Source organism: Polyodon spathula, chromosome 16, assembly GCF_017654505.1.
Source record: "Polyodon spathula isolate WHYD16114869_AA chromosome 16, ASM1765450v1, whole genome shotgun sequence".
NCBI classification, from domain to species: Eukaryota; Metazoa; Chordata; class Actinopteri; order Acipenseriformes; family Polyodontidae; genus Polyodon; species Polyodon spathula.
Window position 1 is genome coordinate 14,530,800 of NC_054549.1, and position 27,200 is coordinate 14,557,999.

The 27,200-nt window shown below is 40.6% G+C and overlaps 1 protein-coding gene across 1 annotated transcript; it reads right to left on the reverse strand.

Annotated features, from left to right (window-relative positions):
* Positions 1 to 155: 155 nt before the first annotated feature.
* On the reverse strand, positions 156 to 25,400 carry LOC121328371 (rho guanine nucleotide exchange factor 19-like). The gene is made up of 16 exons (XM_041273002.1): positions 25,128 to 25,400; positions 9,700 to 10,311; positions 8,792 to 9,253; positions 7,851 to 7,980; positions 7,561 to 7,640; positions 6,699 to 6,949; positions 5,656 to 5,816; positions 5,281 to 5,433; positions 4,612 to 4,741; positions 3,721 to 3,795; positions 3,502 to 3,591; positions 3,126 to 3,283; positions 2,730 to 2,888; positions 2,562 to 2,641; positions 2,343 to 2,447; positions 156 to 2,187 (listed from the first exon to the last, which is right to left on the reverse strand). The coding sequence occupies exons 2-16, from the start codon at positions 10,277 to 10,279 to the stop codon at positions 2,030 to 2,032; spliced, it is 2,772 nt and encodes a 923-aa protein (XP_041128936.1). The 5' UTR covers positions 10,280 to 10,311; positions 25,128 to 25,400; the 3' UTR covers positions 156 to 2,029.
* Positions 25,401 to 27,200: the final 1,800 nt, after the last annotated feature.

Below are 27,200 nucleotides of genomic sequence, written 5' to 3' on the forward strand. Positions count from 1 at the left end.
GCTTAGTATACTATTAATGTAAACAGTGAAGGGTTTATTGATGAAAAATGCAAGGACAAAAAGAAATGGGTTTTCCTCAGATTTCAGATGGACTTTAGACTCCCACCCCCCCCCCTGACGAGACAAGTTAAAAAATACGGGGCTAAAGTATTGAACCGTTCTTTGACTTGATGTCAGACCCACTGCAATGCACACATTTTCATGAACATGAGAGTAGGAGGAACAAATTAATGGCAGTATTATATCAGAAGGCTCTATTCAATCAAAAAAAAAAGTGATATTAAATATGATTGGCAAGCAAAAAATAAAATGCGAGATGTTAACCAAAAAAACTTATTTTTATTTTTGTTTTCTTGTGTTGAGGGGGTGAAGGTGTAACGGATTTGCGATAATAACTAAATAAATTAATACATAAATTCAATTAAGTTTTTTTAAATCAGGGTTTTTTTTTTTTTCAGGTGTTTTTGACTTTTCTGTATGTACAATGTCAAGATGGGGAGGGTGATGTCCTGCAGGTGCAATTCAGACAAAAGCCTCAAATGATGTCATTAAATACTAAGTAATCAGACAACACAACATGCTTTTCTTAAGATTTATTTTTATGCTAACCCAAAAGCAGATCCAATCATAACGGGCTGAACAGGACATGTTCGTTCAAAAGATATGATTGTGCATACTATTCTATTGCAGCCTCCCAAGCGAACACAGGTTAGGGAAAACCTCTACTGAGTGGTTCCATTTGGTCCAATAATGGTTTTATTTTGCAGATCAGGTCATTCAATGCTTGACTCTGTTACTTTTTATTCTATTTGGTTCCATGCAAAACCATTACACAACATGACATTGGTGTTTATTTAAAGGAACTGATCTTGCCATTATAATGCTTCTGCATTAGCAGCACACGTTTGTCTCACAGAATGCAGTACAGTACATGTTTGGCTCACAGAGGAATCTTACCTCTGGAGTAAGTAAACTATTGGTATATCAACAATGTCTGCTTTCTGATAAAGTGGAGCGCACCCGAAGACTAAACTATAGGATAATTTAGTACACAGATACCAAGGAATAATATTTCATACCCCTTTTCCACTGGCACATCCGAGGCCCTCACAGTAGGGGGTGGTATTCCACTGGCTGTTTGTCGAGCAAAGTGAGAGCCAAACTATGAAACTCTGGCTCTACAACACATCTGAATCTGGCTTGGAGCTGAGCAAGGTCATGGGCGAGGTTAATGATTTTTGTCATTGAGTTGCGGCTTCTAAGGCCAAGTATCTTGCTCTTCAGATCCAAATTAGAGCTCTCTCTGAAATCATTATTATCACCTTTGTGTAATCAGCCCTTCGTTGCATTTCGGTCTTATTCAGTGATATTTGAAGAAAGAAATGGCTCGGTTGTGCCCTGGAAAGGAGGTATCAGTGTCAAACTGAACATGATTGTGGAACGCTGTAGCCACTAGGACCTGAAGAAACGGTAAAAGAAAAATCAAGCCTAGCTTCTGTGGCAATAACGATACATATTGGATCTCCAACTAATCAGTCTGAATATTGCACCATGCATTAACGATGATAATAATAATAATAATGATCATAATGATTAGGTTTCTTGCGTCTGTGTTTAATTCTTCAAAGCGGCATGCCTTCTGTCAGGATTCAATAATCACATACGTCTTCGTAACAATAAAAAACTGGAGAGTACAGGAACCGTTCCTTATTGAGGAATGAAAAAATAAATAAGGCATTTAAAACAAATTGAGAAGCGGTCATGCCGGGTGTAGGGAATGACTTGTGGGAAAAGGTTCCGAGTTTCTGTCCTTTAAAAGAACCCAAGGAGACTGCAGAAATAAATCATTGAGGACACCTAATAAAAATCAATCACCAGCTGAAGTGTTGTAAATCACTTGATTGTTAACTCCAGCAGTAAACACGCCACTCCACAAATGACAGGGAAATCCACTGAGGGCTGAGAGTTCCTGGCTACTGGTGTGTGCAGTGCCCCCCGCCCCCTGCAGGCTGTGGCTAGTAGTGCAGAGCTACAAGTACTCCTCCTCCAGTTTCTGCGTGGCACACTTGATGCGGTTGTTTTCTCTCAAGTTGCGAAGCCGAGCACTACGGCTTGTGATCTCCTCCACGTAGTTCCTGGGGAACCAGCCCCGCTCCCCATCCGAAAGCCTGATCCCCTCGATCCAACCTGGTACAAAAACAAAGCATTATTGTATACGGTATTCCTGTTCGGAGCTGGCTGATTGAAAATACCTTTACAGAAAATAGGCTATTCATCAAGACAGCAGTTCACTGTACAGAGTCTATCCTCATTTCCAAGCAACACCCTTCGGACTATCTCACCATCACTGGTCCTGGTTTTGGCCTGAAGGATGTCTGCCTTCTCCAGTGTCAGCTCGTCATGCTCCTGGGCTTTGTAGCTCTTAATGCACTGCACCTGGGCTAAGTCTGAGCAGAAAGAGACAGCTGGTCACCCTGCAGCACTGGTATCCAACTCACACACTATTACAAGCTTATCCCTTCACCCACTCCTTGACACACTCAGTCACCTCCTCAGCTCACCTTCATTCTCACTGATCTGGCCCTTGCTCATCACAGGGTCCGAGGGGAACACAGCTGCAATCCACCGCTGCTTCTCACTCCTAAACAGGCAGAAACCATTCATTGATGTATTGCAAGGCTAGCGTGGCCCTGTAATTCATTTATGATGATGTGATTTAGGACACTCACTCCGTGTCTGCTTTGAGCAGGATCTGGTGCTTGACCCGTCTTTCCTCCCAGAGCTGCAAGTGGAAGATGAACCCAGAGATCCCATGCAGCTTCACTTTCAAATCCTTCACTTTCAGCTCCCCGATCTTGGCATGCACAAACACCGCAAATTTTCCGGTCCTGTACGCAAACCAGGGCATATTCACGAAATAATTTAATGCTGATCTCTGCGGCCAACTTAGTGCAATCAAAAGCTTTACAGACCCTTTGGTTCATCTTAACATCTTCGTGTTAAAATATCAGTTGGTATTAGCTTTAAAAGTGAACAGCTGTATATGTTGCTGTACCTCCACATGATGCACACTGTATACATACACTACCCTGCGTCCTCAATGCAATGTCTCCCAGTGGACTTACTCCTTCTTCCGGGACAGCAGCAGACAGTCATTGAAGAGATGCAGGTAGACAGGGCGCAGCTTGAACTTTGACCCAGACATGCTTATGGTCTGTGTGTCCACCTCCACCAGCTCACCGTGTTTCACCAGCCAGCGGGACTGTGAGATGAGCGGGAAAATCTGCAGGGAACAAAATGAGAGTGGACCGGGGTCAGGGTTCAAGTTGATTAGGGAGAGTATATATATATATATATATATATATATATATATATATATATATATATATATAATATATATATATATATATATATATATATATTTTTTTTTTTTTTACTTTATTAATAATATAGAAAATATAAGGCTAGGGTTGTGTTAAGGAGAGGACTTCTTGTCCCTACCTTGCCTTCAAAATGGATTTTCTTGTTGAGGTGAATGAGCTCCTCGGTCCTCTTCATGGACTGAACGCTGGAGTTACACTCCTTGATAAGCTGTGAAAACAATCAAAGGTCAAAACCTGAAGCAACAACACAGGGCTGTTAAGTTAAGGCAGTTAAGCATCCTTTATTAGTTATGTATCAATGGTCCCAGAAACAAAGTATTTGCATGCACCACATTACCCTTTTCAGTTCATTAAATGCCTTGGTGGCTGTGTCTTCATCCCGAGATCCTGGGGCTGTCCTCTTTAAGATATTCTAAAAATTGAAAATAAAAAAGGAAGAACATTATTAGCCAATGAGGGCAATATCAATGCAGGTAACTAGTTTTTTGTCAGGGCTGCTGAGAGTCATATTTTCAATTGTTAAGTAAGGGTTTTAGTACTTTCTTTTTACTATTTTTACAACCAGCACAGGCCTCATATTATAGACACTGTGTTCTGTTAATACAAGGGAAAAACATTAGTCCTTTTCAATAATTTATGAACGAAATGCTCAGTGTAATTGCTGCAGGGCAGATGAGTGCATGGCGTGCCAGGCTCTTCTCAGAGATAAGGGAATTCATATTCCCTTATGAAAATAGAGTTAGAGTTATGTTCAGTGAGTTTTAATGGCATATGCTATTGTTTTGTGGTATGTTGGAAAAGGGAATTGCTGTGATTAATAAGCATCGGTTAAGAAGTCTAGGCACACAAGTGGTAATAGGTGCAATTATGTTATCTCATTATAGTAATCAAATATGAACTGCTTCAAAAGAGCAATGCTCTCAATAGAGACTAGAGCAGTGTCTTAATGTGTCCCTTTACCTATCCCGCCATCCGTTATCTTGAAGGGGTGTTTGTCAATGTCCAGCAGTTGTTTTTAAAACCTTTCAATTGCGCAGGCATGTTAAAAATTGTATTTCCAGTAATAAAGATGTAGACTAAAAATGTCAAATCTTGAATCGAGCAACACTTGAATCATCCACTCCAGTGGTTTGGAAGGTAAGGACGTGCCATAGCGGTTATGGTTTAGGCTGGATTACCACACAGCTCTTGAGGTGCACGCCTGTGGAAGGGGTTCCCTACATCTTACCTCGACCAGCATCTTGAGTCGTGTGATCCTCTGGAAGGGCAGGATGAGGAAGGAGGTGAGAGGGAGCCGCTGGCAGACTTGGTCTTCCTCAAGCCGGGCGAGGATCCCTGGGAAACGGGGATTCTCCTGCCTGGAGAGCAAGGGGCAGGTTGCAGAGTCGAATTAACACAGCCAAGAGGGGGTGATGCTGTCCAACTAACTGCTGAACAAGTCTGTATTGTTTACTGAGGTCTGAGGTCAAATACATCTCTCCATCAGTGAGCCATGTTGGGTTCAAGACCGCATTTGGCCATCCACTGAAGGGGCAGATAGAGCCCGCCATGAAGTATATATACGTTAATTAATGAAATCCATCAATTCAGACAGGCTTTCAAATCACTGAACCCCAAGATGGACATAAGACTCCCATTGCAAAGCAGTTTGTTCCATTCCTAGTTTTTGCTATGTGTTTATTAACACACCTAAGTTTGTTACATACAGACTGTGGCTAATCAAGCTTGTAATAAAACCTAGAAACGGTGAAACTGCTATGTCTTATTTCCATCCCCAGAACCTCAACTCAATCAATAGGATAAACACCCTTGGCAATTCCTGGACGTCTATCTCAAAGGGTTCTCCTCCTGGTTAAAGGTGAATGAGTTTTGAGAGTAGTCAGCTGTGGTTGCTTACAGCAGCCTCTGGTAGGTCTGTTCCTGGTATGCCTGGTTGGTCACGTATGGCAGGTAGACTCTGCGGAAGGCAGGGCAGTGAGCCAGCACGATGTCACACACATCGAAACGCAGGATATCCTCCTCCAGCCGCACCTCCAGGTCCTGAAGAAAGCTGCAGCGACAGTGGAACCACACAAGTTGTGAACAGGACGTAAAAATAAAACCAATGAGAAACGATTGCCTGGACCCTGATCTGCACAACTGAAACTTAGTGATCCAGGGTTTTCAGTCCTTCACTTTTCACAGGCAATAGATCTCTACTATCCTCAAAAGCAGTCCTCCAGTTCCTTAACACCATACATCCTCCCTAACCCTAACCCTAACCCTAAAGTACCTCTCGCTGACAGCCTTGACATTGGGCAGTTTGGAGAAGAGCCACTGGCGTTCCTGGGCTCCCAGGCAGTCAGCCAGCTCCCGCGAGCACATGAAGTGATCCACCGCAATGGACAGGCTGCGTATGTAGGATGCCTCGGACGTCACCAGCTCAAACTTGGCCTGCTCGACAAACACACAGACAGACAGACAGACAGACAGACAGACAGCTGCGGTCAGCCTGGAAACGCAATTATTCATGTGCGTCTCACCTTTGCTCTACTCGAACTTTTTTGTAAGAACCTGGGGTATGTTCAGTTGAAACAGCGGTCAATCTAAATGCTGCAGTCATTTAAATCACTAAAATATACTTTCTATATACTTCTAAAGTAAAAAAAAAAGATATATACAAATAAGACTCCCATAACCTTTGTTCACTAATAAAAAAAATACCTATTTTAATTATTTAAACAATGGTTTTTGATCAGTTCTACACACACCTTATGCTGGATATAGCTTGTTTATATTCTGCTTCCTACATACGATCAGATCATGGTCCATTCTTGGAAAATTTACATGCATTTTTTTATTTTATAATCAATAAAAAATTGGACAAAGGTCATTGGGTTGTTCTTTTAGCATAGAGAAAAGAACAAGAAGCACAAATGGAAGCCGAGTAAAAGTGAATTTGGAATGGAAGGGAGGAAGCAATTTCTTTAAACAAATGCATGGAATAGCCCACCAGGATAGCATTTAAAAAAAACAACTGCATTCTGTGCTTTTAAATTATGTCCTCCTAGTAGGGGTGGATGGTGTGATAACAAGGGAGGAGCCTTGATAGGCCGAACAGCCTTTTCTCATTCCCAAACTCTTGTTCTTATGTTCTAACTATTGGAATGAAATCACATCCTTTGGGGCATATGCAGTTCTCCCTCTTTACTACACTTGTCTTAAGGAGGGCAGTGAATCAGTCAAGCATAAACCCTCTATTTAGTTAGTTGAAATCCACTTGCTAATGCTGATTGGGTTTGGCACGTCTATGAGTCCGGATTTACAAGCCCTCACCTCCTGCAGCTTGCGTTCTTCGTTGCTGAAAGTGGCAAGCATGCCGCTGGAGCGCACGTCAGGGATATCCTGCCACAGAGAGAAGGCGGAGCCTCGCGAGGAGCGTGGCGAGCGGAAGGAGTTGTTTGGCGAGACGTTGCAGCTGGGCTGGGCCACCCCGTCCTCATCCTCCTCGTTGATGGCATCTGCCCACTGCTGCCTCTGAATCTCCCGGTTTATAGCAACGTCGCTGTATTCCTGGTACAGGATCGCTGTGGAAACCACAGAGCAGAGTACCCCCTTAAACAATATTTCAGAAGACTGCACTTGCAAGCATTACGGTAGATCTCCTTCAGTCACTATGTGCAGAATTGCACCATGTTAAGTTTCCGATCTAGATATTTATTTTATAATGCATATTTTGATTTTCTTTCAAAGTTATGGCAGGGCAACTTTTCAAACTCCATAGAGTTCACACAAACTGTTTTAAAATTTCAAAAAATGTAATTAAAAATTTCTGACCGAAGGAGATATATCAAATGTGGCATGTATGAATGTTGGCCTTTAAACCTTGTGATGCCTTTCCTTTAAGTTTTTAAAACGTCTACAGTGCTGAACAGGAATGTCAGATCTATATTGACGTTACACAACTGTTTTGTCTGCTGTTATTTTATTGATCTGTCTTGTAGAGGCCCTCAGATATCAGTGGCGGTGTCGTAAAGCATTCAATATTTATAGTGAAACAGGGTAGCGGTTTTTAAATTAGACCTGTGACTCTAAAGAGATACATTTTTCATGAATTTGTATCATTCTTCAACTTCTTGACACAGCCCGAAATAAAATAATTAAAAAAAAAAGATTAAAATATAAAAATTATTCTTACATTTTGGCATAAATTTTGAAAGCCTGTTTATGTAGCTAGGGAAAGTTGGCGTGTAGGTATTCTCTTCTATGGAATTCTTCCTGTAAAGAGAATGAAAAGTCAAACTCATTTTAAAACAAGCCTCCCACTCTCATTTTATAAGTATAAAAAAACATATTTATAAAAGACTTACAGTGAATTTATAAGGCTTGATTAGATGTATAGAACTGGATAGGATTTCCTAGCAAAATATGAATTTGGTTAGACCATCTTTTAAATTGGATGCAATTGAGAGTCGCTGTCTGTCTAACCTATGTCTTGAGGTCCCCTTGTGCACCTGCATGGTACAGTCACCAGGGAGTGGAGGTCCTGGTCCAAGGGGGCTGTGAGGAGCACTGTCAATGGAACTCGCTGAGCTCTGATCCCTGGCATTCTGCTTGCCTGGGGCAGATCCATCAAAGACAAGGGACAAGATTAAAGCATATCGACATTCTTCACAGTCCTCACAGATCAAATGTCTTACTCAGTAAAATAGGCATTTAGGTTTAAGTGTGCACAGAAAACTGCCGATATGGCCACCAGGTGCACTCTAGCAACTGATGATGATTGACCCTTTCAGCACTGCCCTGTAGTTTTGCTCTAGCAGACTGAGAGCTGGTTTCACAGTCCTTGATTAACACAATCTTGGACTACCTTGTCAAAGGTAACATTAGGCACTGTAGTCCAATATTTGTACGAATCAAGGTATGTGAAACCTTCGGCGAAACTGTTAAATTAGCTATGCAAGGGTAATCTTTCTATAAAATTATTTAGTACCAGACAATAATTTAACTGTAGCTAGCAAGTTTTAATTCTTGGTACTTTTTTCAAAATGTCAAAAGACCACAGCTGTGGCCAAAAGTTTGGCATCACCTAGAATTTTAGGATTGAGACAATACAAAATAAAAAAATCTATATGAACATAATTTAGATATTTTATAATATCATGTAATCAAGAAAACTACAGAATGATATTGCATAGGTCTACTGGAAACTATAATAGTAATACAGTATTTCATGTCACTTTCAAAATGTCAAATTGTTATGTTTTTGACAGTTTTTCATTAAGTATGTGGAAAACTACAAGGCGGAATTTAATTCAACATGTTAACGTGACATTAGGCAACAGGTTTCATTCGGCTTTATGAAGCAAAATTAGTTAATTCTATAGGGTGATGCAAAGCTTTTGGCCATAGCTGTACACATCACTTACCTTCAGGACTGAGGCTGCGCGGGCCCCCTTTGTCCTTTGGCGTGACCCTGGCGGAGAGCGATTTGCCCAGTTTGAGGGAGAAGGAGCTCTTTCTCTGAGAGAGCTGCAACCGGCTAATCAGTTCCGAGGCAGAGAACCTCCTGCGTTCCTGCTCACTGCTTCGAGAGCTCTGATTGGCTGTTTCTGCAGTCAAAACACCTTCAGAAAAGCCTGTCGTGTAGGCCGCATCTGATGAGGATTTATCTTGGAGAGTTTGTCCCGGCAGGACTGTGTCCTGCTTGTCTGCGGGGGGTTTAGTCTCTGTCCCACCTTCCGGCAGGACTGTGTCCTGGGGGAAGGCTTTGTCTGTGTTCAGCTCCTCTTCGAAGATGCTCCCAGGAAAGAGATACTCACACTCCAGACTCGGGCTGCTCAAAGACTCGTCGCTGAGACTCTCCGGGGAGTACACTCTCATCTTCCTGCCTGCAGAGCAAAAGTACCCTGCTGGTTAAGCCTTTGTGTTGGTTTTTAACAGAAAGTGATAATCGTCTGCTACTCATTCCTTTATCCTTATTACTATCTTTATTTGAATGGTTTCTTGTGGTTAATTGAGGACTGGCCAAAGTTAATATTGTTGACATCACATGATACCACCATGACAACATCAACGTGTGCAAGTAAAAATCTTATACTACTTTACCTGCATGCCTCAAAAATGGAGTAGTAAGGTGTTTTTTTTTTTCAGTTGTGCACATTGATGTTGCCATGGCGGCATTATGGGAGCTGAAAACCGTGCTGTACTGTAGTATGTTGGCAATGGCTAGAGAAATAACCACCAGACATGTTAAAAAGAACACACAAGTAAATAACAGAATTATAAAAAAAAAGACTTTAATGTGTGTGTGTGAAGTAGGAAGTAACAAACTCACGGACTGACTTCTCCCGATCGGAACCCTGTGAGGTTCTCCGCTGCAGGGCACACAGTTCCAGACTGGACCTGATGTCAACGGCGGGAAAAGAAGCATTGCAGGACTCCCAGTCACTTAGAGGAGAAGGAGGGGTCCTAGTAGGAGGGACTGAATTCCTCTCCAAGTCCCTCACACTGTGTAAGTCCACCCAGCTGGGCTCCATGATGGGTACATCCTCAGGTCCCACGTTGTGGTCCACATTGAGCCTCAGTCCTCTGTAACTCCAGCTATCTGTTGAACACACAGTGCTAGGCCATCCACTTGAGTCTGAGTGGCTGATGGCTGTGCCAAAACAAGGCCCCTGGCTCTCCAGGGTTGGGGCATGCAGTCCGTTATCGCTAGAAAGGTCGGGTAGCTCAATGAAGGTCAGGGACTCCTGCTTGCACACGGCAATGTGGTGTCTGGGGAATGGCCTGTCCTTCAGGCCCTCGCTCAGAGCCTGGGCCTCAGGTGAGCCGGGAATCCACATCTCGCCACTCTCTCCTTGGTACAGGAACGCTTTGAGGTGGGGGTGGAAGTCAGGAAGGGGGCGGTAGTCCATATCCAGGGAGCAGGGTGTGCAAACACCTGACGCTGAGAGACCGAAGAGGAACAGAGAGAGACAGTTAGTTGGACACCTCAGTTAGATGTAATATTCAGTCACTTGCCCTCAAAAGAAACCTTAAAACTTGTCTTGAATTCAGATCTAAACCCTAAGCATTAAACCATTAGATTCTGTTAGAGAAAATAGTCTTCAAAATGCAAGAAAACTAAACAGAACTAAACTTTATTGGTTGTTGACTTTATTTCTTTTTAATTTCCTGTTTTACCGGTAACTGGACCTCCCCTGAGCCACACATGTGCGTTCTGTGAAGCACGTAGGAAACTGTGAGGCCAGATGGAGTCCAATTACATCTAAATGTGTTGTGGCAGGATAATTGGGCATCACCTGAGCCAAATGGCAAATGAAGTCTAGAAAAGAAAAAGAACGGCATCAAAACAAGAGACACAGTCTCCTAATGGATTTTACTATAAGCTTGATTAGCCACAGCGTGTAGCCAACAAAGCTACAGACTGTAGCTGGTGGCCAGTAAACAACCAATTCCACATTGAAACACCCAAACAATAACCCAGGCCATTTTTAATGCCAATTGGAATGATGTGTTTCAGTGGATGGGATCTGAACCAGGATAAAACCACTCACTTTTATTCCTGGATCACTAGATTCCAACCAGGCCCTAGAGCCCAGAGGTGAAGGCAGTTGCTATCCTGTAGAGGGACATTTCTACTGCGCCACCCGGGTCTCCTTCCCCTCCCTCCCTCCCTTCTTCCAGACAACAGGTATGCAACACCTAATCCTTCCCAAGCCACCAACAGCATCATCTGTGCCGAATGCAAACCTGTAATACTGCTAACCCCCCTTTTGTTAATCTGTCTGTTCTTTAGGGTAAAAAAAACACACACACATGCTGCATTGCTGATAATTAGCTACTACCTGTGCACTTCCCAAACAATGAAGCTTTTCATCTCCCACCAGCTGGAAATAACTCCAGGAAGCCAGGAGCAGCTTGGGAAGGGTAGGTGTGTAAGGGGGGGGAGGCGGGGGTGGCTGCCTCCCAGACGCTTTATAGAGTGGTTGCTCTGTCTGACGGCCGCAGCTTGTCTTCAGCACTTTTGTTATTAATTGGTGCTAGATAAACTCTGTATGGTTTCCTGCTGTGTAATCTGCAATGGCTCACTGATAATGAATCCTGGTTAAGTAGGAGTGACACCAGGACTCCCAACAGAAAAAAAAGAAGGTTTGGAAAAATCTCATTGAGATATTATTAAAAACAATGTAGAATCATGAGCAGACCACAGCGTTACTGGTAGCAGCAATTACAGCACTGTACAGTGGCCCTATTATGTTAGCACAATGATATGTCAATGGTTCTCCAGTGTGTAGTTCTTTATGCAGTAGCACTGTGATACCATGCTCCTGTGACTCCCTTAAATGAGAACCACTGCTAATCCAAATCGTGTTATAGGAGAGCTAGCCTGATAAAGACCCAAACCTGGTTGCATTAATGATCACAATAAGCTGTCCCGGTTCACTAAGCTCTTCCATGGGGAGTTTCATTTTTATGGCTCATAAAGAAAAAAAATACAACCAGACCACTTAACTGGTGAGACGTTTTCAATATTATTCCAGTCAGCTCATTTTTATCTTTTTAAATTTTTCAATCCGTGACACATCCCTGCCTGTCTGAAATGTGGTTTTGCATCATTCAAACTCAATCAGGCTTAATTAGCAACACAAAACCCTTACTCAAGTTTACAGCCGCCGTCTATTGTAAATCCACAGTAAAGGTTCCATTTCAGTTGCTCCAGTCAACAGGTATACAACAGTTAATCCTCCCTGAGTCACCAACACCATGATCCATACAGAATGCAAGCTGCAATATCGCTCTGCCCATGTTCCTTGTAATATATAAATGCTGTATCTCCCAGTTGCTGATCTGTTTCATCCATTATAGGCTTGACTGCAGATCTTACAGGCTTTGATGGGGAGCTGACATAAGATGCTTATATTTAATTGCACCAGTCTTGACAGTTGCTAGGCATTCAATAAATCCATTCATTAATGTGTTGATTTAAAAAGGCAATTGAATTGAAGGCAAATTGTAAAGGTGAGGGAAGGATAGCTTTTCTTGCATTGAAATCAACACAATATTGAATGGCTTTATCAGCACACCTCTAACAGTTACCCTTGCAAAATTTTTTTTTTTTTTCTTTTAGCCATTAAGTCATTCCACCAAAATATCTGGGGTACCACTGCAACTTGTGAGATGGATTGGTATAAACACATTTAGAATTGTTTATTTCGTGGTACATTTGCAAGACTGTCTTCATTGATTAAACTGAAGTGTAGCAAGTTGCATCTGGGTGTTTAAACCAATGTGCAAAGTGTTTCAGGGGCAGCTGTGACTGACACATCAATCCCCACAGAGCTGAGAGGCCACAGACAGATTTGGATGTAATTATAACATTAAGTAGTCTTGCAGTAGTGAAACAAGCTGAGACTTGTACAGGCAGACATAGTAGCCATTGCAGAAACACTGACACAGCGATTAAGACTTGCTGTTAAGTCCCCATCAAACCAAAATCACAATAAAAAAATACAACACAGCAGGATGAACACTGTGAGAGCTTCAGTAAAAAAGAGGTCTTTCTGCACTGGCACAGTGAAACTCTACAGCTATGGCCAAAAGTCTTGCATCACCATGTATAATTAACTAATTAACTGAAACCTGCTGAATAATGTTATGCTAGCATATGAAATTACATACCACTTTGTAGTTTACCATATACTGAACAACAAACTGAAAAAAAATGATAAATTTGACATTTTGAAATCTAACATGAAATACTGTTCTACTGTTCTGGTAGACTTTTCAATATCATTTTGTATTTTCTTTGATTACATGATGTTAAATAAAATATCTACATTATTTCCATATAGGTTTTTTTTTTTATTTTTTTTATTATGTCTCAATCCTAAAATTCTAGGTGATGCAAAACTTTTGGCCATGTACACATGTTCGCGTATTCTGCAAAAACTCCGGTAGTTTATTTGTTTAGTTTTTGTTCTAAACTATCTTGGTTTTTGTCTTTGAAGTCCTTTCATGTGTTGCGTCTCCATTTTGGAGAAACAATACACATAATCATCTGGCTTTATTGTTTCAAACAATGAAAACAATTCAACCAACCCCTATTGCTTTTATTAAAATGCAGCCGTGCCCAATAATATCAGAGTGGAAACATGCTCAACTGAAATCATGCATGTGATACTGAAGCTATAGTCGGACTGTAAACTTTGAGCTGCTAAACAAAAATGATATACTTATGCACAGTGCCTTAGAGATAATATAAAATACCTTTAAAAAAATCTTTTTAAGACCATCATTTTCTGTTACTTTCATCTTCATTTTGAGTCGCCGTGCGTACCCCCAGGAGTACCACTGGTTGAAAACGCCTGCCCTAGGAAGTGGAGCATCGGGGGCATGCTACTCTACAGGGGGGCCTAACTGAATATAGCCACTACTGGTCATTGCTTACACACACGAACCGGCCTCAATCCACTGGTGACATGACAACTCAATTAGTTTCTTTGTACAACCCCACCTTTAACATTCCTGACAGCCAGTGGTTCCAGAATTCTGAAACGGCCAGTCATGTGGTTCCCCTGCTGTGCGCATTCAGGGTCACAGGAAACACTTTTAAATGGTTTGCAGTCATTCTATGAGTAAGCATTTTCAAGGAGGATAGAACAAAATCTCTCAAACTGTTTCCCAATCCAAGATGCCCCTAGGCTACCCTGTTCAAAATAACACTGTTTTGCAACAACCAGACTTTTGAATCATTTGTCAACCTAGTGAGGAACGTCGTGTGGTTCTGTCAGTCTGACATATACATAAAAGTGAAAGAACGGTACACAGTAGAATCACTCCAGGGCAGTTTTCGCTTGAATGACCCTCTTATATTATATGCTTACTCACCTCTGCTTTCCCATTTTAAGTGCCTGCTATGATTTTGTTATAATGGCTCTTTTAAATGTATGTTACTATTTAAAATGGTGATACATTGCTCTTTCCCTCACCTGCCAAATCAAAGGATCTCTTTACATTACCTCCTACTCTCACTGGAATTCGGCACAAGCAAGCTCTGCTAGCTGTTAAACGAAGCCTTCCATTCTCGGTATTCATTAGAAAAAAAATTATACATATTGTTTTATCGAAAATTTTAATATGAATATATATTTTTTTACATTGTGTTTGTGTTGAGTTTTCCCAACTTTACACACTAGCAAGTGTCTGTTCTTTACAAAGTTAGTTGTAAACTGGCGGTTGTTTAAAAAACTGTTCATTTCTAAATAGTTTTATACAGTAACCTGTAATGAATCCACCCACCTAGAGAGCCACCGACAGGCTATTTACTAAGCACAGGGCGGGGAAAGAATTCCAACTATTTGTGCAACATTAAAACCGAGCTGCAGGCTACTTCAGACTTGCAACTCTGGAAAGGGTGTTGTTTACACTAACACTGTGATGCTCAAGTGTTATGTGACGTTGGGTAAATTGTGTTTACACACCTCTTAAACCACTGCAGGTCTTTGTAAATTCTGCACAGAGTGTGTATTGAAGTGATCTCCTATAAAGATCATGATTCCAGTTGTTTTTTTGTTTTTTCTAGCTTGGAAATCAACAAGCCTCTTTTCATGAAAAAGCTCAGTAAACCAGGTTCATTGATCAGGGTTTGAGATTGTAAATTAATAACCGGGGTGATGTGTTCCATTTCTAATCCTGCACAGTAACTCAATATGACCAAAAGTCGGGGTCTCTAATGATGCGTGAAACAGGGCCAAACCCAAATTGATCTTAATTGTTTTCAAAATTAATTATTCATAGGGACTTGCAACTTGGAACTTGCAACTCTCTCCTGGCTTTTGTTCCAACTGTACCCTAAATTAATTAATTTGTCCAATTAAGCTTCTAATAAGTACTTAATTGGTCAAATTAAGTAATTTAGGGTACAGCTGGGACAAAAACCAGGAGGGACACCGGCCCTCCAGGACCGGAATTGCCCACCACTGAACTAGGGTGACCAATGCAACTCACATCCCAATGCATGCAAGTGTTCAGTTCTGATACAGTAGCTCACTGATTTACATTATAAAAGTTCCCCATAGTAAAAGCAGAGCAAATTGTAATAAAGCACAGTGAAAAAAATTGTAAAGCATCCGTAAAAAGCAGCAGGGTCAAATCCTGGTCTTGGAGCACAACTCCACTCCAGGTTTTACAAATAAAACGATAACTACTTCAGGTTCTGGGTGGAGGTTTAACTGGTTCAAATAAACAAATTAGAACAGGGTTGGAACAAAGACCAGGAGTGGAAAACCATGGTAAATTTGTAGTATAACCATGGGAAAAATTACCTTGTAGATTTGCTTAGGGGATTTAGATCTGCAAATACTGATGTGAACGAAAACAATGAACTGTCCCGGTGAACCTGGATCCATATGGTCAGCCTACTTCAATATCCAAGTTAAGCAAAGAACAAACTATACAGCAGTGTAACTAAACACTTCTTCTTTGTGTAAATATCCAATAGGGGCCTGTCTGACACTACAATGATAAGAAATAATGCTTTTTTTATTGAATTCTAAATAAATATATGTACAGTGTAGAATCACTATGTATATGCTCTAGTTCCCTTTAAAATTATATCAGACCTCGACTTTATCACAGTGATCTGTGGGTAAGAGATTGGTTTGTTCTCATGTCCCAAACAGCAAGACCAGGAGTTCATCATTTAAGGTAAGAGAATATGTTTTATGGACTGTGCTACAATGAAAGCAGCTGAAGACACTGAAAGGCATCTAGTCGAAATGTTTCTCATTGATTTTTGTTTTTTTGTATTGCTTAGTTCAGCACTATTGCGTGATTCTTAGATGACTGGGGCTAGTATACAAGACCATATCCCATTCTGAGAATGCTTGCTGTCATAAGGGATGAAGGCACAAACCAAACGCTGGTGTATTTTTATATTAGCAGTAATTCTGCTGGGGGTGATTTGTTTCTAAATGATACAAAATTAAAATAAAATCATTTTGAATTCTGTGTTTTTTGAAGCCAATGAAGACTTTTGAAGATGTTTGAAAAGTACTTCAAGTTAAAACATTTGTCGTTGGATATTGAGTTTCTTTTCGAATCTACACACATTACAGCAGCTAGTCGGACCGGCTTGGGGGTCTGTATGTTTTAAAGACCTGATAGATTTGAACTGCTGTGTGTTAACATATTCTGCCAATATCATTCAGGGAAGAAGATGGAAGAGGCTTTAATCATTGCAGTGAATGAGCACCCCTATGATTCTGTACATTTTTACAAAGAACTGTAAAATTACAAGTGGAAAACACGCCAGAGGAAAAGTGTGCATCCTCCACAAAGAGAGCAGAACTGAGGAAGATTAAAGAGAGATCATGAAGCACCTCTCCCTCCTTTTTCTCTTACTCCACCACTTGCACCACTGGTGCAAATCAATAAACCCAAAACTCTCTTTCTCCTGACAGTAGGCCAAGCACACAAATCCAGTAAAAGTTCAGGGTCTTTTTTTTAAGCAGTGCATTGTTTATCTTTCATATAAAATCATTACTTTTTTGTTGTTGTTGTTGTTGAAGGCCAGATTGTGACAGTTAATGATTTACTGAGTTACTTTGAACTTAGCATGGATCTCAGGGACTCTGTATTTTGGATTTTGGATTTTGATATCGATCATAAAATCAGAAAATTGACAGCCACTTACACTTTTTATTGCCACTGAAGGTCTTTTTCCCTCGCTAAGCAACAGTTAGCCTGGCATTGATTATGTACCCATCATATGACTACAAGCTCCTGCATTAAAAACCTCTGGCTGCAATTCCTTCTACCAGTACTTTCACTTACAGAAAGGTCACTGGGATACCTGTTTCATACCAGTACATTACTGTGAAGAACCCTAGCAGAACCATTAGCGAGAAACAGCACTACCAGCAATGGCATCATAATGGAAACATATTGCAGTCCTATTACAGGTAGGTACTGATTTATGTTATAAAAGTTCCCCATAGTAAAAGCAGAGGAAATTGTAATAAAGCACAGTGAAACAATTGTAAAGCATGGGTAATCATTTAAAGTATGGTAAAGCATGACAAAGAGACATGGCAAACCATGGTATAACCATTGGAAAAAGCACTGGAAAAGACATTGGAAAAAACATTGAAAAAAACATTGGAAAACTGCAAAATTACCTTGCAAATTTTAAGTTTGCTAAAGTCGTTGAGAGAGCTAGCAGATATATACAAAAATAAACAGCTATTTCAACACAGAAGACCAACACAAACCTTGAACTGCTCAACAAATTAACAAGTAAAACAACGTAAACACAAACACAGCTGTTCTTATCCCTTAGCAACCACAAACAAATGCACGCCCCGAACAACACCGGAATCTGATTAAAAAATAACTGCAAACCACATCGGTAGTACAGTACAGTATAGACCTAATAATGAAGAATCAACATGCTGTAACGTCACAGTGTGCTACAGTTGAAACAAGCATCATACAGACAGCTCCCATATTCCAAATCATACTGTCTGTTTTTCAAATACAATTAAGAAGACTACTCACAAGCTAATGCTAAGAGTGGGCTCGAAATTGTCACGTTTGAATGTGATGCATTATAGAGACTCAGAGAGAGGCTTTTACTATTGCCAGATGACAGTACAATCTGAGCAATGCGTGGACTTATTGAACATAGACTTTCTGCACAGCCATTTGCCGTTCCCCAGGGCTCTTTAAAATTTTAATGCCTTTGACTTTTTGGATCCTCCATATGGAATTTTAACAAGTGAAAGAGACAGGAGCGGTTTAAAAAGACACACAGACGTCTCCCAATGTTGAGAGGGATCACTCTTCCTGTTGTGATACTTGAGAAAATGGACCATTATTCACAGACCTTTTCCTTCAGAGTATATTGACAAGGGTAGAAAAAGCACACTAAAGTTCACAGGTTTCCAAGTCATTCCTAAAGCTCTTTCATTCAAAGTCCTTTCAGCAGAAACATGTGTGTCTCTATCTAGAAAAGCTTGATTGAGGCTCAATTATGTAACCTGACACAAGAGTCACAAATATTAATCCCATTTTGAAAAGGGTTACAATAATGGTCTCTGATTCACAATAGCATTCCAGTGGCATATCAGACAGCTCTTCCTTTGGAATTCCAATAGATTTTGGATTAACATTATGCTGTTCTCTTTTCTGACTTGCATCTCGTTCAGTTCTGTTAACAGGAGTGTAACACAAGCTGTGCTAACCCAAAACACAAGCTGTGCAGGTTGAGACAAGCTGTATACACTTGTTTTAAACTGTCAAGGATAGTTCTCACAGTAGGTTTGACCTACAGGTCAGGATTCCTGAGTGAACCTGCCCAAAAAGTCTCCTGTCCCAAAAAAGACTTAAAATAGCAACTCTCAGTAAATTGACTGCAAACTACTTAAAAAGCTCATCGCTTTCTGGAAATGAAACAATCTAAACTTGCTTTGGCAGCTAGCTGGCCAGAATTCAACAAGTCTATTATGGGTTAATGGTACTTCAAGAGGTATTAATGTAATGTAAAAACTATAGTCAACAGACTCCTACAGCAGTGTAAAAATATCTTGCTGCTTTGGTAATGAATGCATATGAATCCATTCCATTTGTGACTTCCTAGTCAAGTAGCCTTTCGCCATGTAGGCAGTTTATACGGACATGGGTTGATATTTGCTTCATCATGCAAGCCATCGTCCTCTTTCACCAAATCCAGGCTGGATCTGTATTTTAGGAACTTGACTCCACTTAGTAAATTGCTCGAGCCTGGGACAGGACCCATTAAAGAAACCATTTGAAACTTGCCCTGGGGCTAACAGCGTGTTAAAAATGGACGAGATGGGCAAAAGTCTCAACATCTCTTATTCGTGTTCATTTTTTCCAACCATCACAAGCCGAACACTCCTGCTAATGGTCACTATACCAGTTGAAATATAAAAGTAAAAGTTTATCTAGATTAATTTTAGGTTGGTTTTCAATTCTCGATAAAGCATAGGGCCTACAGAGCTATTCAATTGAACGCAGAGTTAGAACTGAGCACGCCCCGCTCCCCCTCCCCCTCCCCCTCTCCATAAGAACGTTAAGCCGCCCTAGCCAGTAGAGACCTGAAAATAGTAAGCGAGTAGGCTAAAACAGCAATTTAACTGGCAAGAAAGACAGCACTGCTTTTCATTAGCCGGGCAGGTGTGCTGTCGTGTCCATTAAATTAATTGTGCGTCAAAAGGGATAAATACCTTTTAGATATTTGTGGACGTCCCGTGAAAGGTAAGTGTAATAGAATCACAATGGTCCCACGTCCACTCTTTGTAGTTCTGTAATACTAAATATAGAATTCCCACCGAGAAAGATATTTCATATGTCATCAAGACGTTTTTTTTGGACACACGAACGTAAAAAAAAAAAAAAAAACTATTCCTAATTTTTATGGCCGTCCCAAAATATATAATATATATAATATATATATATATATATATATAATATATATAATATATATATATATATATATACACTGCCTGAAGAGTAGTTGGCAGGGATAGGGTTAATTTCTGTCCCTGCCAGAAGTGTGTGTGTGGCTGTATTTGCACAGCCACATGTGTAATTAGTTTATTTTATTTAATTGACTGCCTGATAATTAGTTTTTAGTTTAATTAGTATCACCTGACTATAATTTAGCAGGCAGATATTTAAAATGGGAGAACTGTTTGATTGGAGAAGCTGTCATGATAAAGAAACTTGTGTGGGTTCGTAAAGGAAGTATGGAAATCTTTCTGTGTGTTTGAAGAATTGTTTTAATCGGTAAAGAGCTTTGCCGTCCAGTTTTAGTGAGGAACCAAAAGCGAAGAGTTTAGTTAGCGCTCCGAAACAGAGTTCGGTTTTTGTTTTGTTTATTTATTTTTGTTTGGTATTTCAAATAACGGGCTGTGAAAATTCAAATTCCTGTGTGTGAGTCAGACAAGCACAGTTGTAGTCAAAAGTTTAAATACACAATGGAAATGTATAATTTCTAGAAATTTCTCAAATAAATAATTATAGGAAAAATCTTTTGTAGCAAAAGTTTTGCTTTTGTGGATGAGGAAAAACGTTAGAAATATAGTCTACAGTTATTTATCTCAGCAATTGTTTTTTACTCCAAAAAAAAAAAGATTGTTTATTAATAAAATCTAAAGCCTTGGCATTATCATTTAAAAACAAATTGGCTTGAAGAACCGAAAGATTCTCAGTGCTTTAAGAGAGGGCTAGTGATAATGTTGTTACAGTTAATAAGATAATGAAAGGTGTTTTAAAGCATTTGTTTCGAGATCAATGGGATCGTTAATATGCACAGTGTGTCTTATCCGAAGGAGGCCCCTATACTAATGCTGCAGAAATAAGGGTCTTCTACTGAGTCACCAACTCTACTGTCTGCGCACCTGATTCATGGTGGAGGACCCTCATACAATACTTCACCCGTCGTAACTTCGCTCAGCTTCTTCATTCTGCGAACTAATCAGTTTTCTTTTGAATGTCCCTTCATAATCAGGGAGCATATTTCAATGTGAACATCAGCGATTCAGGGATGGAAGTAAGAATTGCAAAGCAGCTTGATACACTCCTGGTTTTGCTGGGAGTTTAATGATACACCACTGAGCTTATTGCCTATACTCTGTGGCTAATCAGGCTCGTAGTAAAACCTGGAATGGGTGAAACTGCTACGTAATAGGATTCTTATTTCTATCCCTGCAATTAATATGAAAAAAGACCCAAGATAAATAATGATAGGTAATTGTAACCAAACCATTTTGATTTTGTGGTAATTTAACCCAAATGGCCTTATAAATAAACAAATGCATCATTCGAAGATAGATGTACAGCAATCTGAACTGTGTGAATCACAGTAACAAGCAGAGTTTCTCACAAATCCTAAAGCTGCATGATGAAAGGGGTGTCATCTTGTTCGGTATGGAGGCAGAGGAAGCTCAGTAAATGATATAGCTTTGCCGTCGCTGTGGTCTCCCGGATTTACAGAGCTTGTTCTGGCTTGGTCTGCAGCTGTGATGGCCCTGGGAGGAGCTGAGCATGAGTTCAAACATGTCATTATCTCGTAACAGACCTGAGCTGTGCTTGGAAGCAATGCAAAGCAGAGCCCCTGAAAGAGAATCGACCTGCAGCAACTGCACAGGCCCAAAACAAAGATAGAGAAACTGACACCAAGCTGGCTCTGACATATTAGAACCAACTTGGAGACACTGTGGATGCATTTTCATAACCTTTTATCTTGTGAAGAACAAGGCTGGGTGCATATTGCAGTATTTCGTTCTTCACGCTTGCTTTGATTTTTTTTTGGCATGCAAGACATGTATCTCTGGTTAGCAGTACATACAATGCGCCCTTCATTTCTACACAGTATCACAATGAAAAACAGTTTCCTCTATAAAGCAGCGCTCACAGTCTCAAAAGATTTTATTTTTTTTCAGTAGAAATGTTTCATGTGGTCGAATGCAAACAAACATCATTCAATGAACTTTTACACCTGTATGTTGCTGTGTAGAATGCATCTCTCTTCTCTCCAGCTTGAGTTTCTCTATCTAGTTTGATCTGCTGATACAGGATTATTTTAATGAAGGCTTTTATACGCGCTGCAACCCGATCAGATTGTTTACAAGACGTTAATGACGATGTCATCCTATTCAAAGCACAGGGGAAATGCATTCAGGGTTTTTATAATGGGTTATCTTTGTGAGGGGTGTGTTACTTGCATACGTTTTCTTGAATGCAATTACTAATAGCCTTTTGTTACAGGAATATATATTGGTTTCGTAAGCAGCTTTACTGTGGGCTATGTCAATTCAGAATTCCCATAGAATGTTGGAGTAGACAAGTGGAATTCACTTATTAGAATCCGATTATTAATATGGGGATTATGTTGGCGTGCATGATGTGTATTAAAACACCTATGATGTATAATAAAGATTCTACTCACAAAATGTATTTTTAGGTCAGTTTGCTGTTTTCGTTACTACAATGTAAAGCTTTAGGTCAGAGAGGTATGCTACTGGCCTGAAACTGTTACACAGTTGTCTGTTGACAATTGTTGACAGTTGCCTGTGTAACAATCAATCGCTAATCCTGGAAATATAAACCTTACCTCCCCATGTGTGTCGATGCCTACCCTTTCCAAACTCCACCTCTCTTTTTGGCCTTACCAAGAGGGAAATCGAAATCTTTCAGCATTCATAGAGCGCTGTCAAGAAACTTAATTTTTCGGATAAGCTAGTCCGAACACAAACTTGTCATATGTTGCGTCTAGAGGTTCTACGGTGCTACCATCTTTTTGTAATAAAATATGAGTTCCCCTGACTAGAGTAACTTGTCTGATGTTGACAAAAGCCAATTGCACCTCTCCCTTGACGTATATCTCAAAGAATGTACGATTTTTCAGTTTTCATTTAAAAAAAAAATATTCTTTACTGTATTGCTGACTGGTACTGCGCTGTATTAAGAGGGTAATAAATAGATCATAGTTTCAAAGGAGAGGACAATAAACAGAATGACCTTTGCCCATGCGGTTTATGAGGGCTTCTTTAGCTTTTTAATACTTCCTGAGAAACCAATATGCAAATAACCTGGTACCAGAATTCTAAATAATAACAATAATAATAATAATAATCCATAAACTGCATGGGGTAACCCAGTGTCATCAGAACTCTGGGATGGAATCATAAACTTTCTTGAGAGTATTTTATTCGTTAGTACCTGGTAACAGAATACACAGGTATGTGTAACATTTGCATTCATTTCAATTCGCAGACAGATAGAAATAAAAAATCTCTTAATGTAGATCTTTATTGTGTGGACAGGATGTATATGAACAAAGCAAAAAGACACATGCTAGTATCTTCCATCTGAGTTTCAGAATGTCTATTTCCTATAAAACAGCTACTGCAGGCAGTCATTCCATAGTAATAATCTATGAGATATTTACCTTAGGATTGAAAAAATCTTTTTTAGTTTAAAAAACTTTACTTAGTAATGCAAGTACATCTATAAAAAACGAGGACACATGAGTGGCACAAGAAGTTTAACACATTGATTATGCAATCACAGCCACAATGGCAGAACCTTCATCAGGTAGCATTTATAGTTTTCATGTGGCTTCCATTTAATTATTCTGCTGGCAAAGTGTGTAGGAATTCCTTCTTTCTTTCTTGGATGGCTGGTATCTCTCTGACACACCTCAATTATACTTTTACAGGTGTGCATACTTCTGTTTGGAATTCAAAACTCAACCAAAAAAAAAAAGCTACCGTGTTGCAGTCAATTTGTCACTGAAGTCCTAGTATCAGTCTGTGGTGACTGCTTGCTCCTTTATCCCACAGTGTGTGCAACTTGCTTTACTACTATACTGTCCAGTTGGTTTACATCATCCAGTGGCACAGCTCTCTCTCCTGCATCCTGCAGCCACTGAGTCACCCTCTCTGTGCTCCAGCAGCTACCTGCAGCAGTTGCAGGTTATGAATGTCATTGAACAACAGTAGTGTTATCAATGCTTGTCCAGTTCCAAGAGGGGTAGGGTCTTAAAGGATCCCAAAGATTCAACATCAACAGTGTGGCTTGGTAACCTCATCCATATACACAGTATAACAGCTTGTGCAATGATTTTGTTTGACTGATTACAAGTTACAGTTAAATGAAACTATCAGACTAGAGTCCCAGCTGTACAGCAGTCTTGACCTCCCCAACTGTAACAACACCCTGCTGAAAATTCCAGCAGCTGCCAGTGAACTGGGGACCAGCAGGACGAGGGAATTGGAACAAATATTGACTGGTTTCCAACTGGATACCAATCAGGAATATAACAGATGGTGTGCAGCAATTAGATTCATTTAGGAGTGCAAACAACAATCAATTGACTTCCGAATGCTCAAGTAAAAGGAGCACAAAGCAGCTGAACCAGCTCTTAGACCTGCTTTAAGACCAGTTAAAAACATTTGATTAAATAGACCAGTGCTGCTTGAATTACCAACAGTGCAGTCTCTATGGGTTTATTAAGGAGTCTACCTGTAAGGACCGATATGCTACAGTGTGAGAGCTATAGTCAGACTTTCACAATGTACAGTCATTTGCCTAATGACTGTTGCTGAATCTCTTACAACTGCCCTGGCAGCACATTGCTCTATGGCAGAGGAACCCTGTATGACAGCCCCACAAACACATGCCTGTTTATGCAGCATAGCCACCATCAGCTCACACGCTCCACATAGACAATTCATAATGGTGTACAGGGGTCCAATGACCACTCTAAATGCTGTACCCCACAGTAAAAATAAGTCTACACAGCAGTATAGTGTCTGTATCAGATGTTACTGTAGTTTATATCTTGTTCTTTAAAGTGCTAGCACACTACTTATAAATTTCTTCTTGTGGGGGGTTGGGATAGGAGTGTTGTGCCCCCAAGTATAGAAATCCCTGCTAAGCCACTGCTACCTGCAAATCATGACCCTAAAAATATAACACACCCCCCCCCCCCCCCCCCCCCCTGCAAATAGCCAGCCAGTGTTAGTGCTACAAACTAAACAGTCTGCCCTCTTTGAAAATATATATCAACAAGAACAAGTTCTCAAGCTGCTCTGAAGGCACTGGGTCTGTACAGAAGAGCACAGCCATCAGGACAACTAATGCTGATCAATAGGATCACTATTGATACAGATTCAGTTACAAACAAGCATAAGCAAAGCTGACTTAATCAGTACAAATGTAGCCATTTACCTCATTGGAAATTGTGTCTCCTTCCCCAGCCACTGGGAAGCCTCTCAGCTGAGCTCCAGGTATAGTGAGCAATGTCTGGAAGCACTGGGGGTCCCATTACTGCCCTCGCGCCCCTAGTAATCCTTTTCTGCAGATCCTAATCCTCTGCTGATCCCCAGCGTCCACGACTTCCTGGGCAGCGCAAGGACAAGAAAGTTCCTCCTTTCCTCAGCTGCAAAGTCCAAAACACAGAGCACACACACCAGTAGCTGCAGCAGCGAGTCTCTTGAAATGTTTATCCACCTCTCCAGCTCCCCCCCCTCCCCTCTCTCTCTCTCTCTCTCTCTCTCTCTCTCTCTCTCTCTCTCTCTCTCTAAAAGTTATTTATTGTTTCATCTAGAGCACCTGCCGGCAAAGGGGAGATGAACTGACATGCCAGGGGAAGCCGAGCCTGTGTGTGCAGAGACTCTGTTGCAGTTAGCTAATAGCGAAGTGCTGTAGCCAGGCCAGACCCAGATAGGGAGAGAGGGCGTGTGTGCGTTTGTGTGTCTGTGCAGACCATGCAGAAAGCTGTCGTGACATGCCTGCAATCTCTTTTCTCCTTCCCCCTTCATATCTCTCTCTCTCTCTCTCTCTCTCTCTCTCTCTCTCTCTCTCTCTCTCTCTCTCTCTCTCTCTCTCTCTCTCTAACCTCCTGTGTGTTAAAAAAAAAATCTAAGGAAAAAAAACGGTTAGGCCAGAGTCGACATCACATGCTCACCTTTCCTTCAGGGAAACCCTAACGGCTACTGGAAGAGGCCAAGTTCAAAGTAACTGAAGCCACTGGCAAAAAAAAAAAAAAAAAGATTGCCTACAGTCTTCTGAGTCTTCACACTCTCCATGGCACTGTTGAATCAATTCCATTTTACAGGACCTCATATACAGCTTCAGCTCTGTTCTAGATCTGACATTTCTCCTTCACACACGCAATCCCTGGACTCTCCAAATAGAGACGAGTGCTGGGAGAGGTGGGCCTGAGGTGGCTGAAGACTACCCCTAACAAAAACCTTGCAGAGAGAGGAGGTGGCACTGAGGAGTAACACATTCAAGGTGCAGCAGTTGAATGCTCTTCTGCAGCCTCTGCATGCAGTCTGCACCTGGCTTGGTGAACAAGCACTGACAGACCTCAGACTGCCTTCTTCGTCACACATCGAAGCCACCTGTCTCGCTAGCCTGATAAGAATAAGCAGACGCAAGGTTTAATACCTTTCTCCCTGAATTCCTAACTTGGGTTTATTATCCATTAACTGCCTTGTAACCATCTGCACAAATAAAGAACAAGGTTCAAGAAGATGGACAAAAATAAAATGTTTACTATGGAAGTTTTCACCTGTACTAGATGATCATCGGCGTATATTTGCAGAAGTTAACAAGTCTATTGCCACATTCCCATTTAGGTCCACTGGTGCATTTGTTTGCAAACTTTAAGGTAATTTTTCTTAATTTGCATCCATTTTTTTTAACGCAAGCATCACATTTAAACAACTTCAGACTATACTTATTTTAGTATTATGAGGTGTGTTGAATAGCTCACAAAGTGTCAAAATGTAGTAAAGTAGATGAATGACCTTAAAATGTGTAACATTGTAGAGGTGAATCTTATAGAATTTCATTGATGCTAGTTCCATTAAAATCAAAATAACATTCAGAGTAAATATTATATTTTTGCAGTATAGACCCTAATCCTCTGTGGACATTATCTGATTGTCTCTGTTGGTTAATGCTATTTTGTAAAAACTTTGCACAGTGAATAAAGGTCCATTTGCCATGATTTATTACCTAAACTACCTATAGTAGATTAAACCCAATAGCAATGTGGTAGCAGTATGATTCGTACCAGTGTGCAGGATTAAAATCTGCTAAGGCTGGTGGGCTAATGTTTCTGCAAGGGGTTGTTTGATGCAATCGGATTATAATGTGCCTGTCCTCCAGCGCGGTCTGTAGGTAATGCAGCATGTTTCTGAACAAGAACCGCTGACATGTGAAAACTTACCTCGCCCGGAGGGAGGCTGAATATATTCTGCGAAAAAAAAAAAGGTAATAAAAAAGGTAAAA

What these genes read in the sequence shown, in the direction of transcription:
- LOC121328371 (XM_041273002.1), bottom strand. Translation starts at nt 10,279, where the DNA reads ATGGACTACCGCCCCCTTCCTGACTTCCACCCCCACCTCAAAGCGTTC. An exon ending in CGATCGGGAGAAGTCAGTCC is followed by an intron (nt 9,254 to 9,699) that starts GTGAGTTTGTTA and finishes TTTGCTCTGCAG; the next exon opens with GCAGGAAGATGAGAGTGTAC. An exon ending in CCAGATCAGTGAGAATGAAG is followed by an intron (nt 2,448 to 2,561) that starts GTGAGCTGAGGA and finishes CTTTCTGCTCAG; the next exon opens with ACTTAGCCCAGGTGCAGTGC.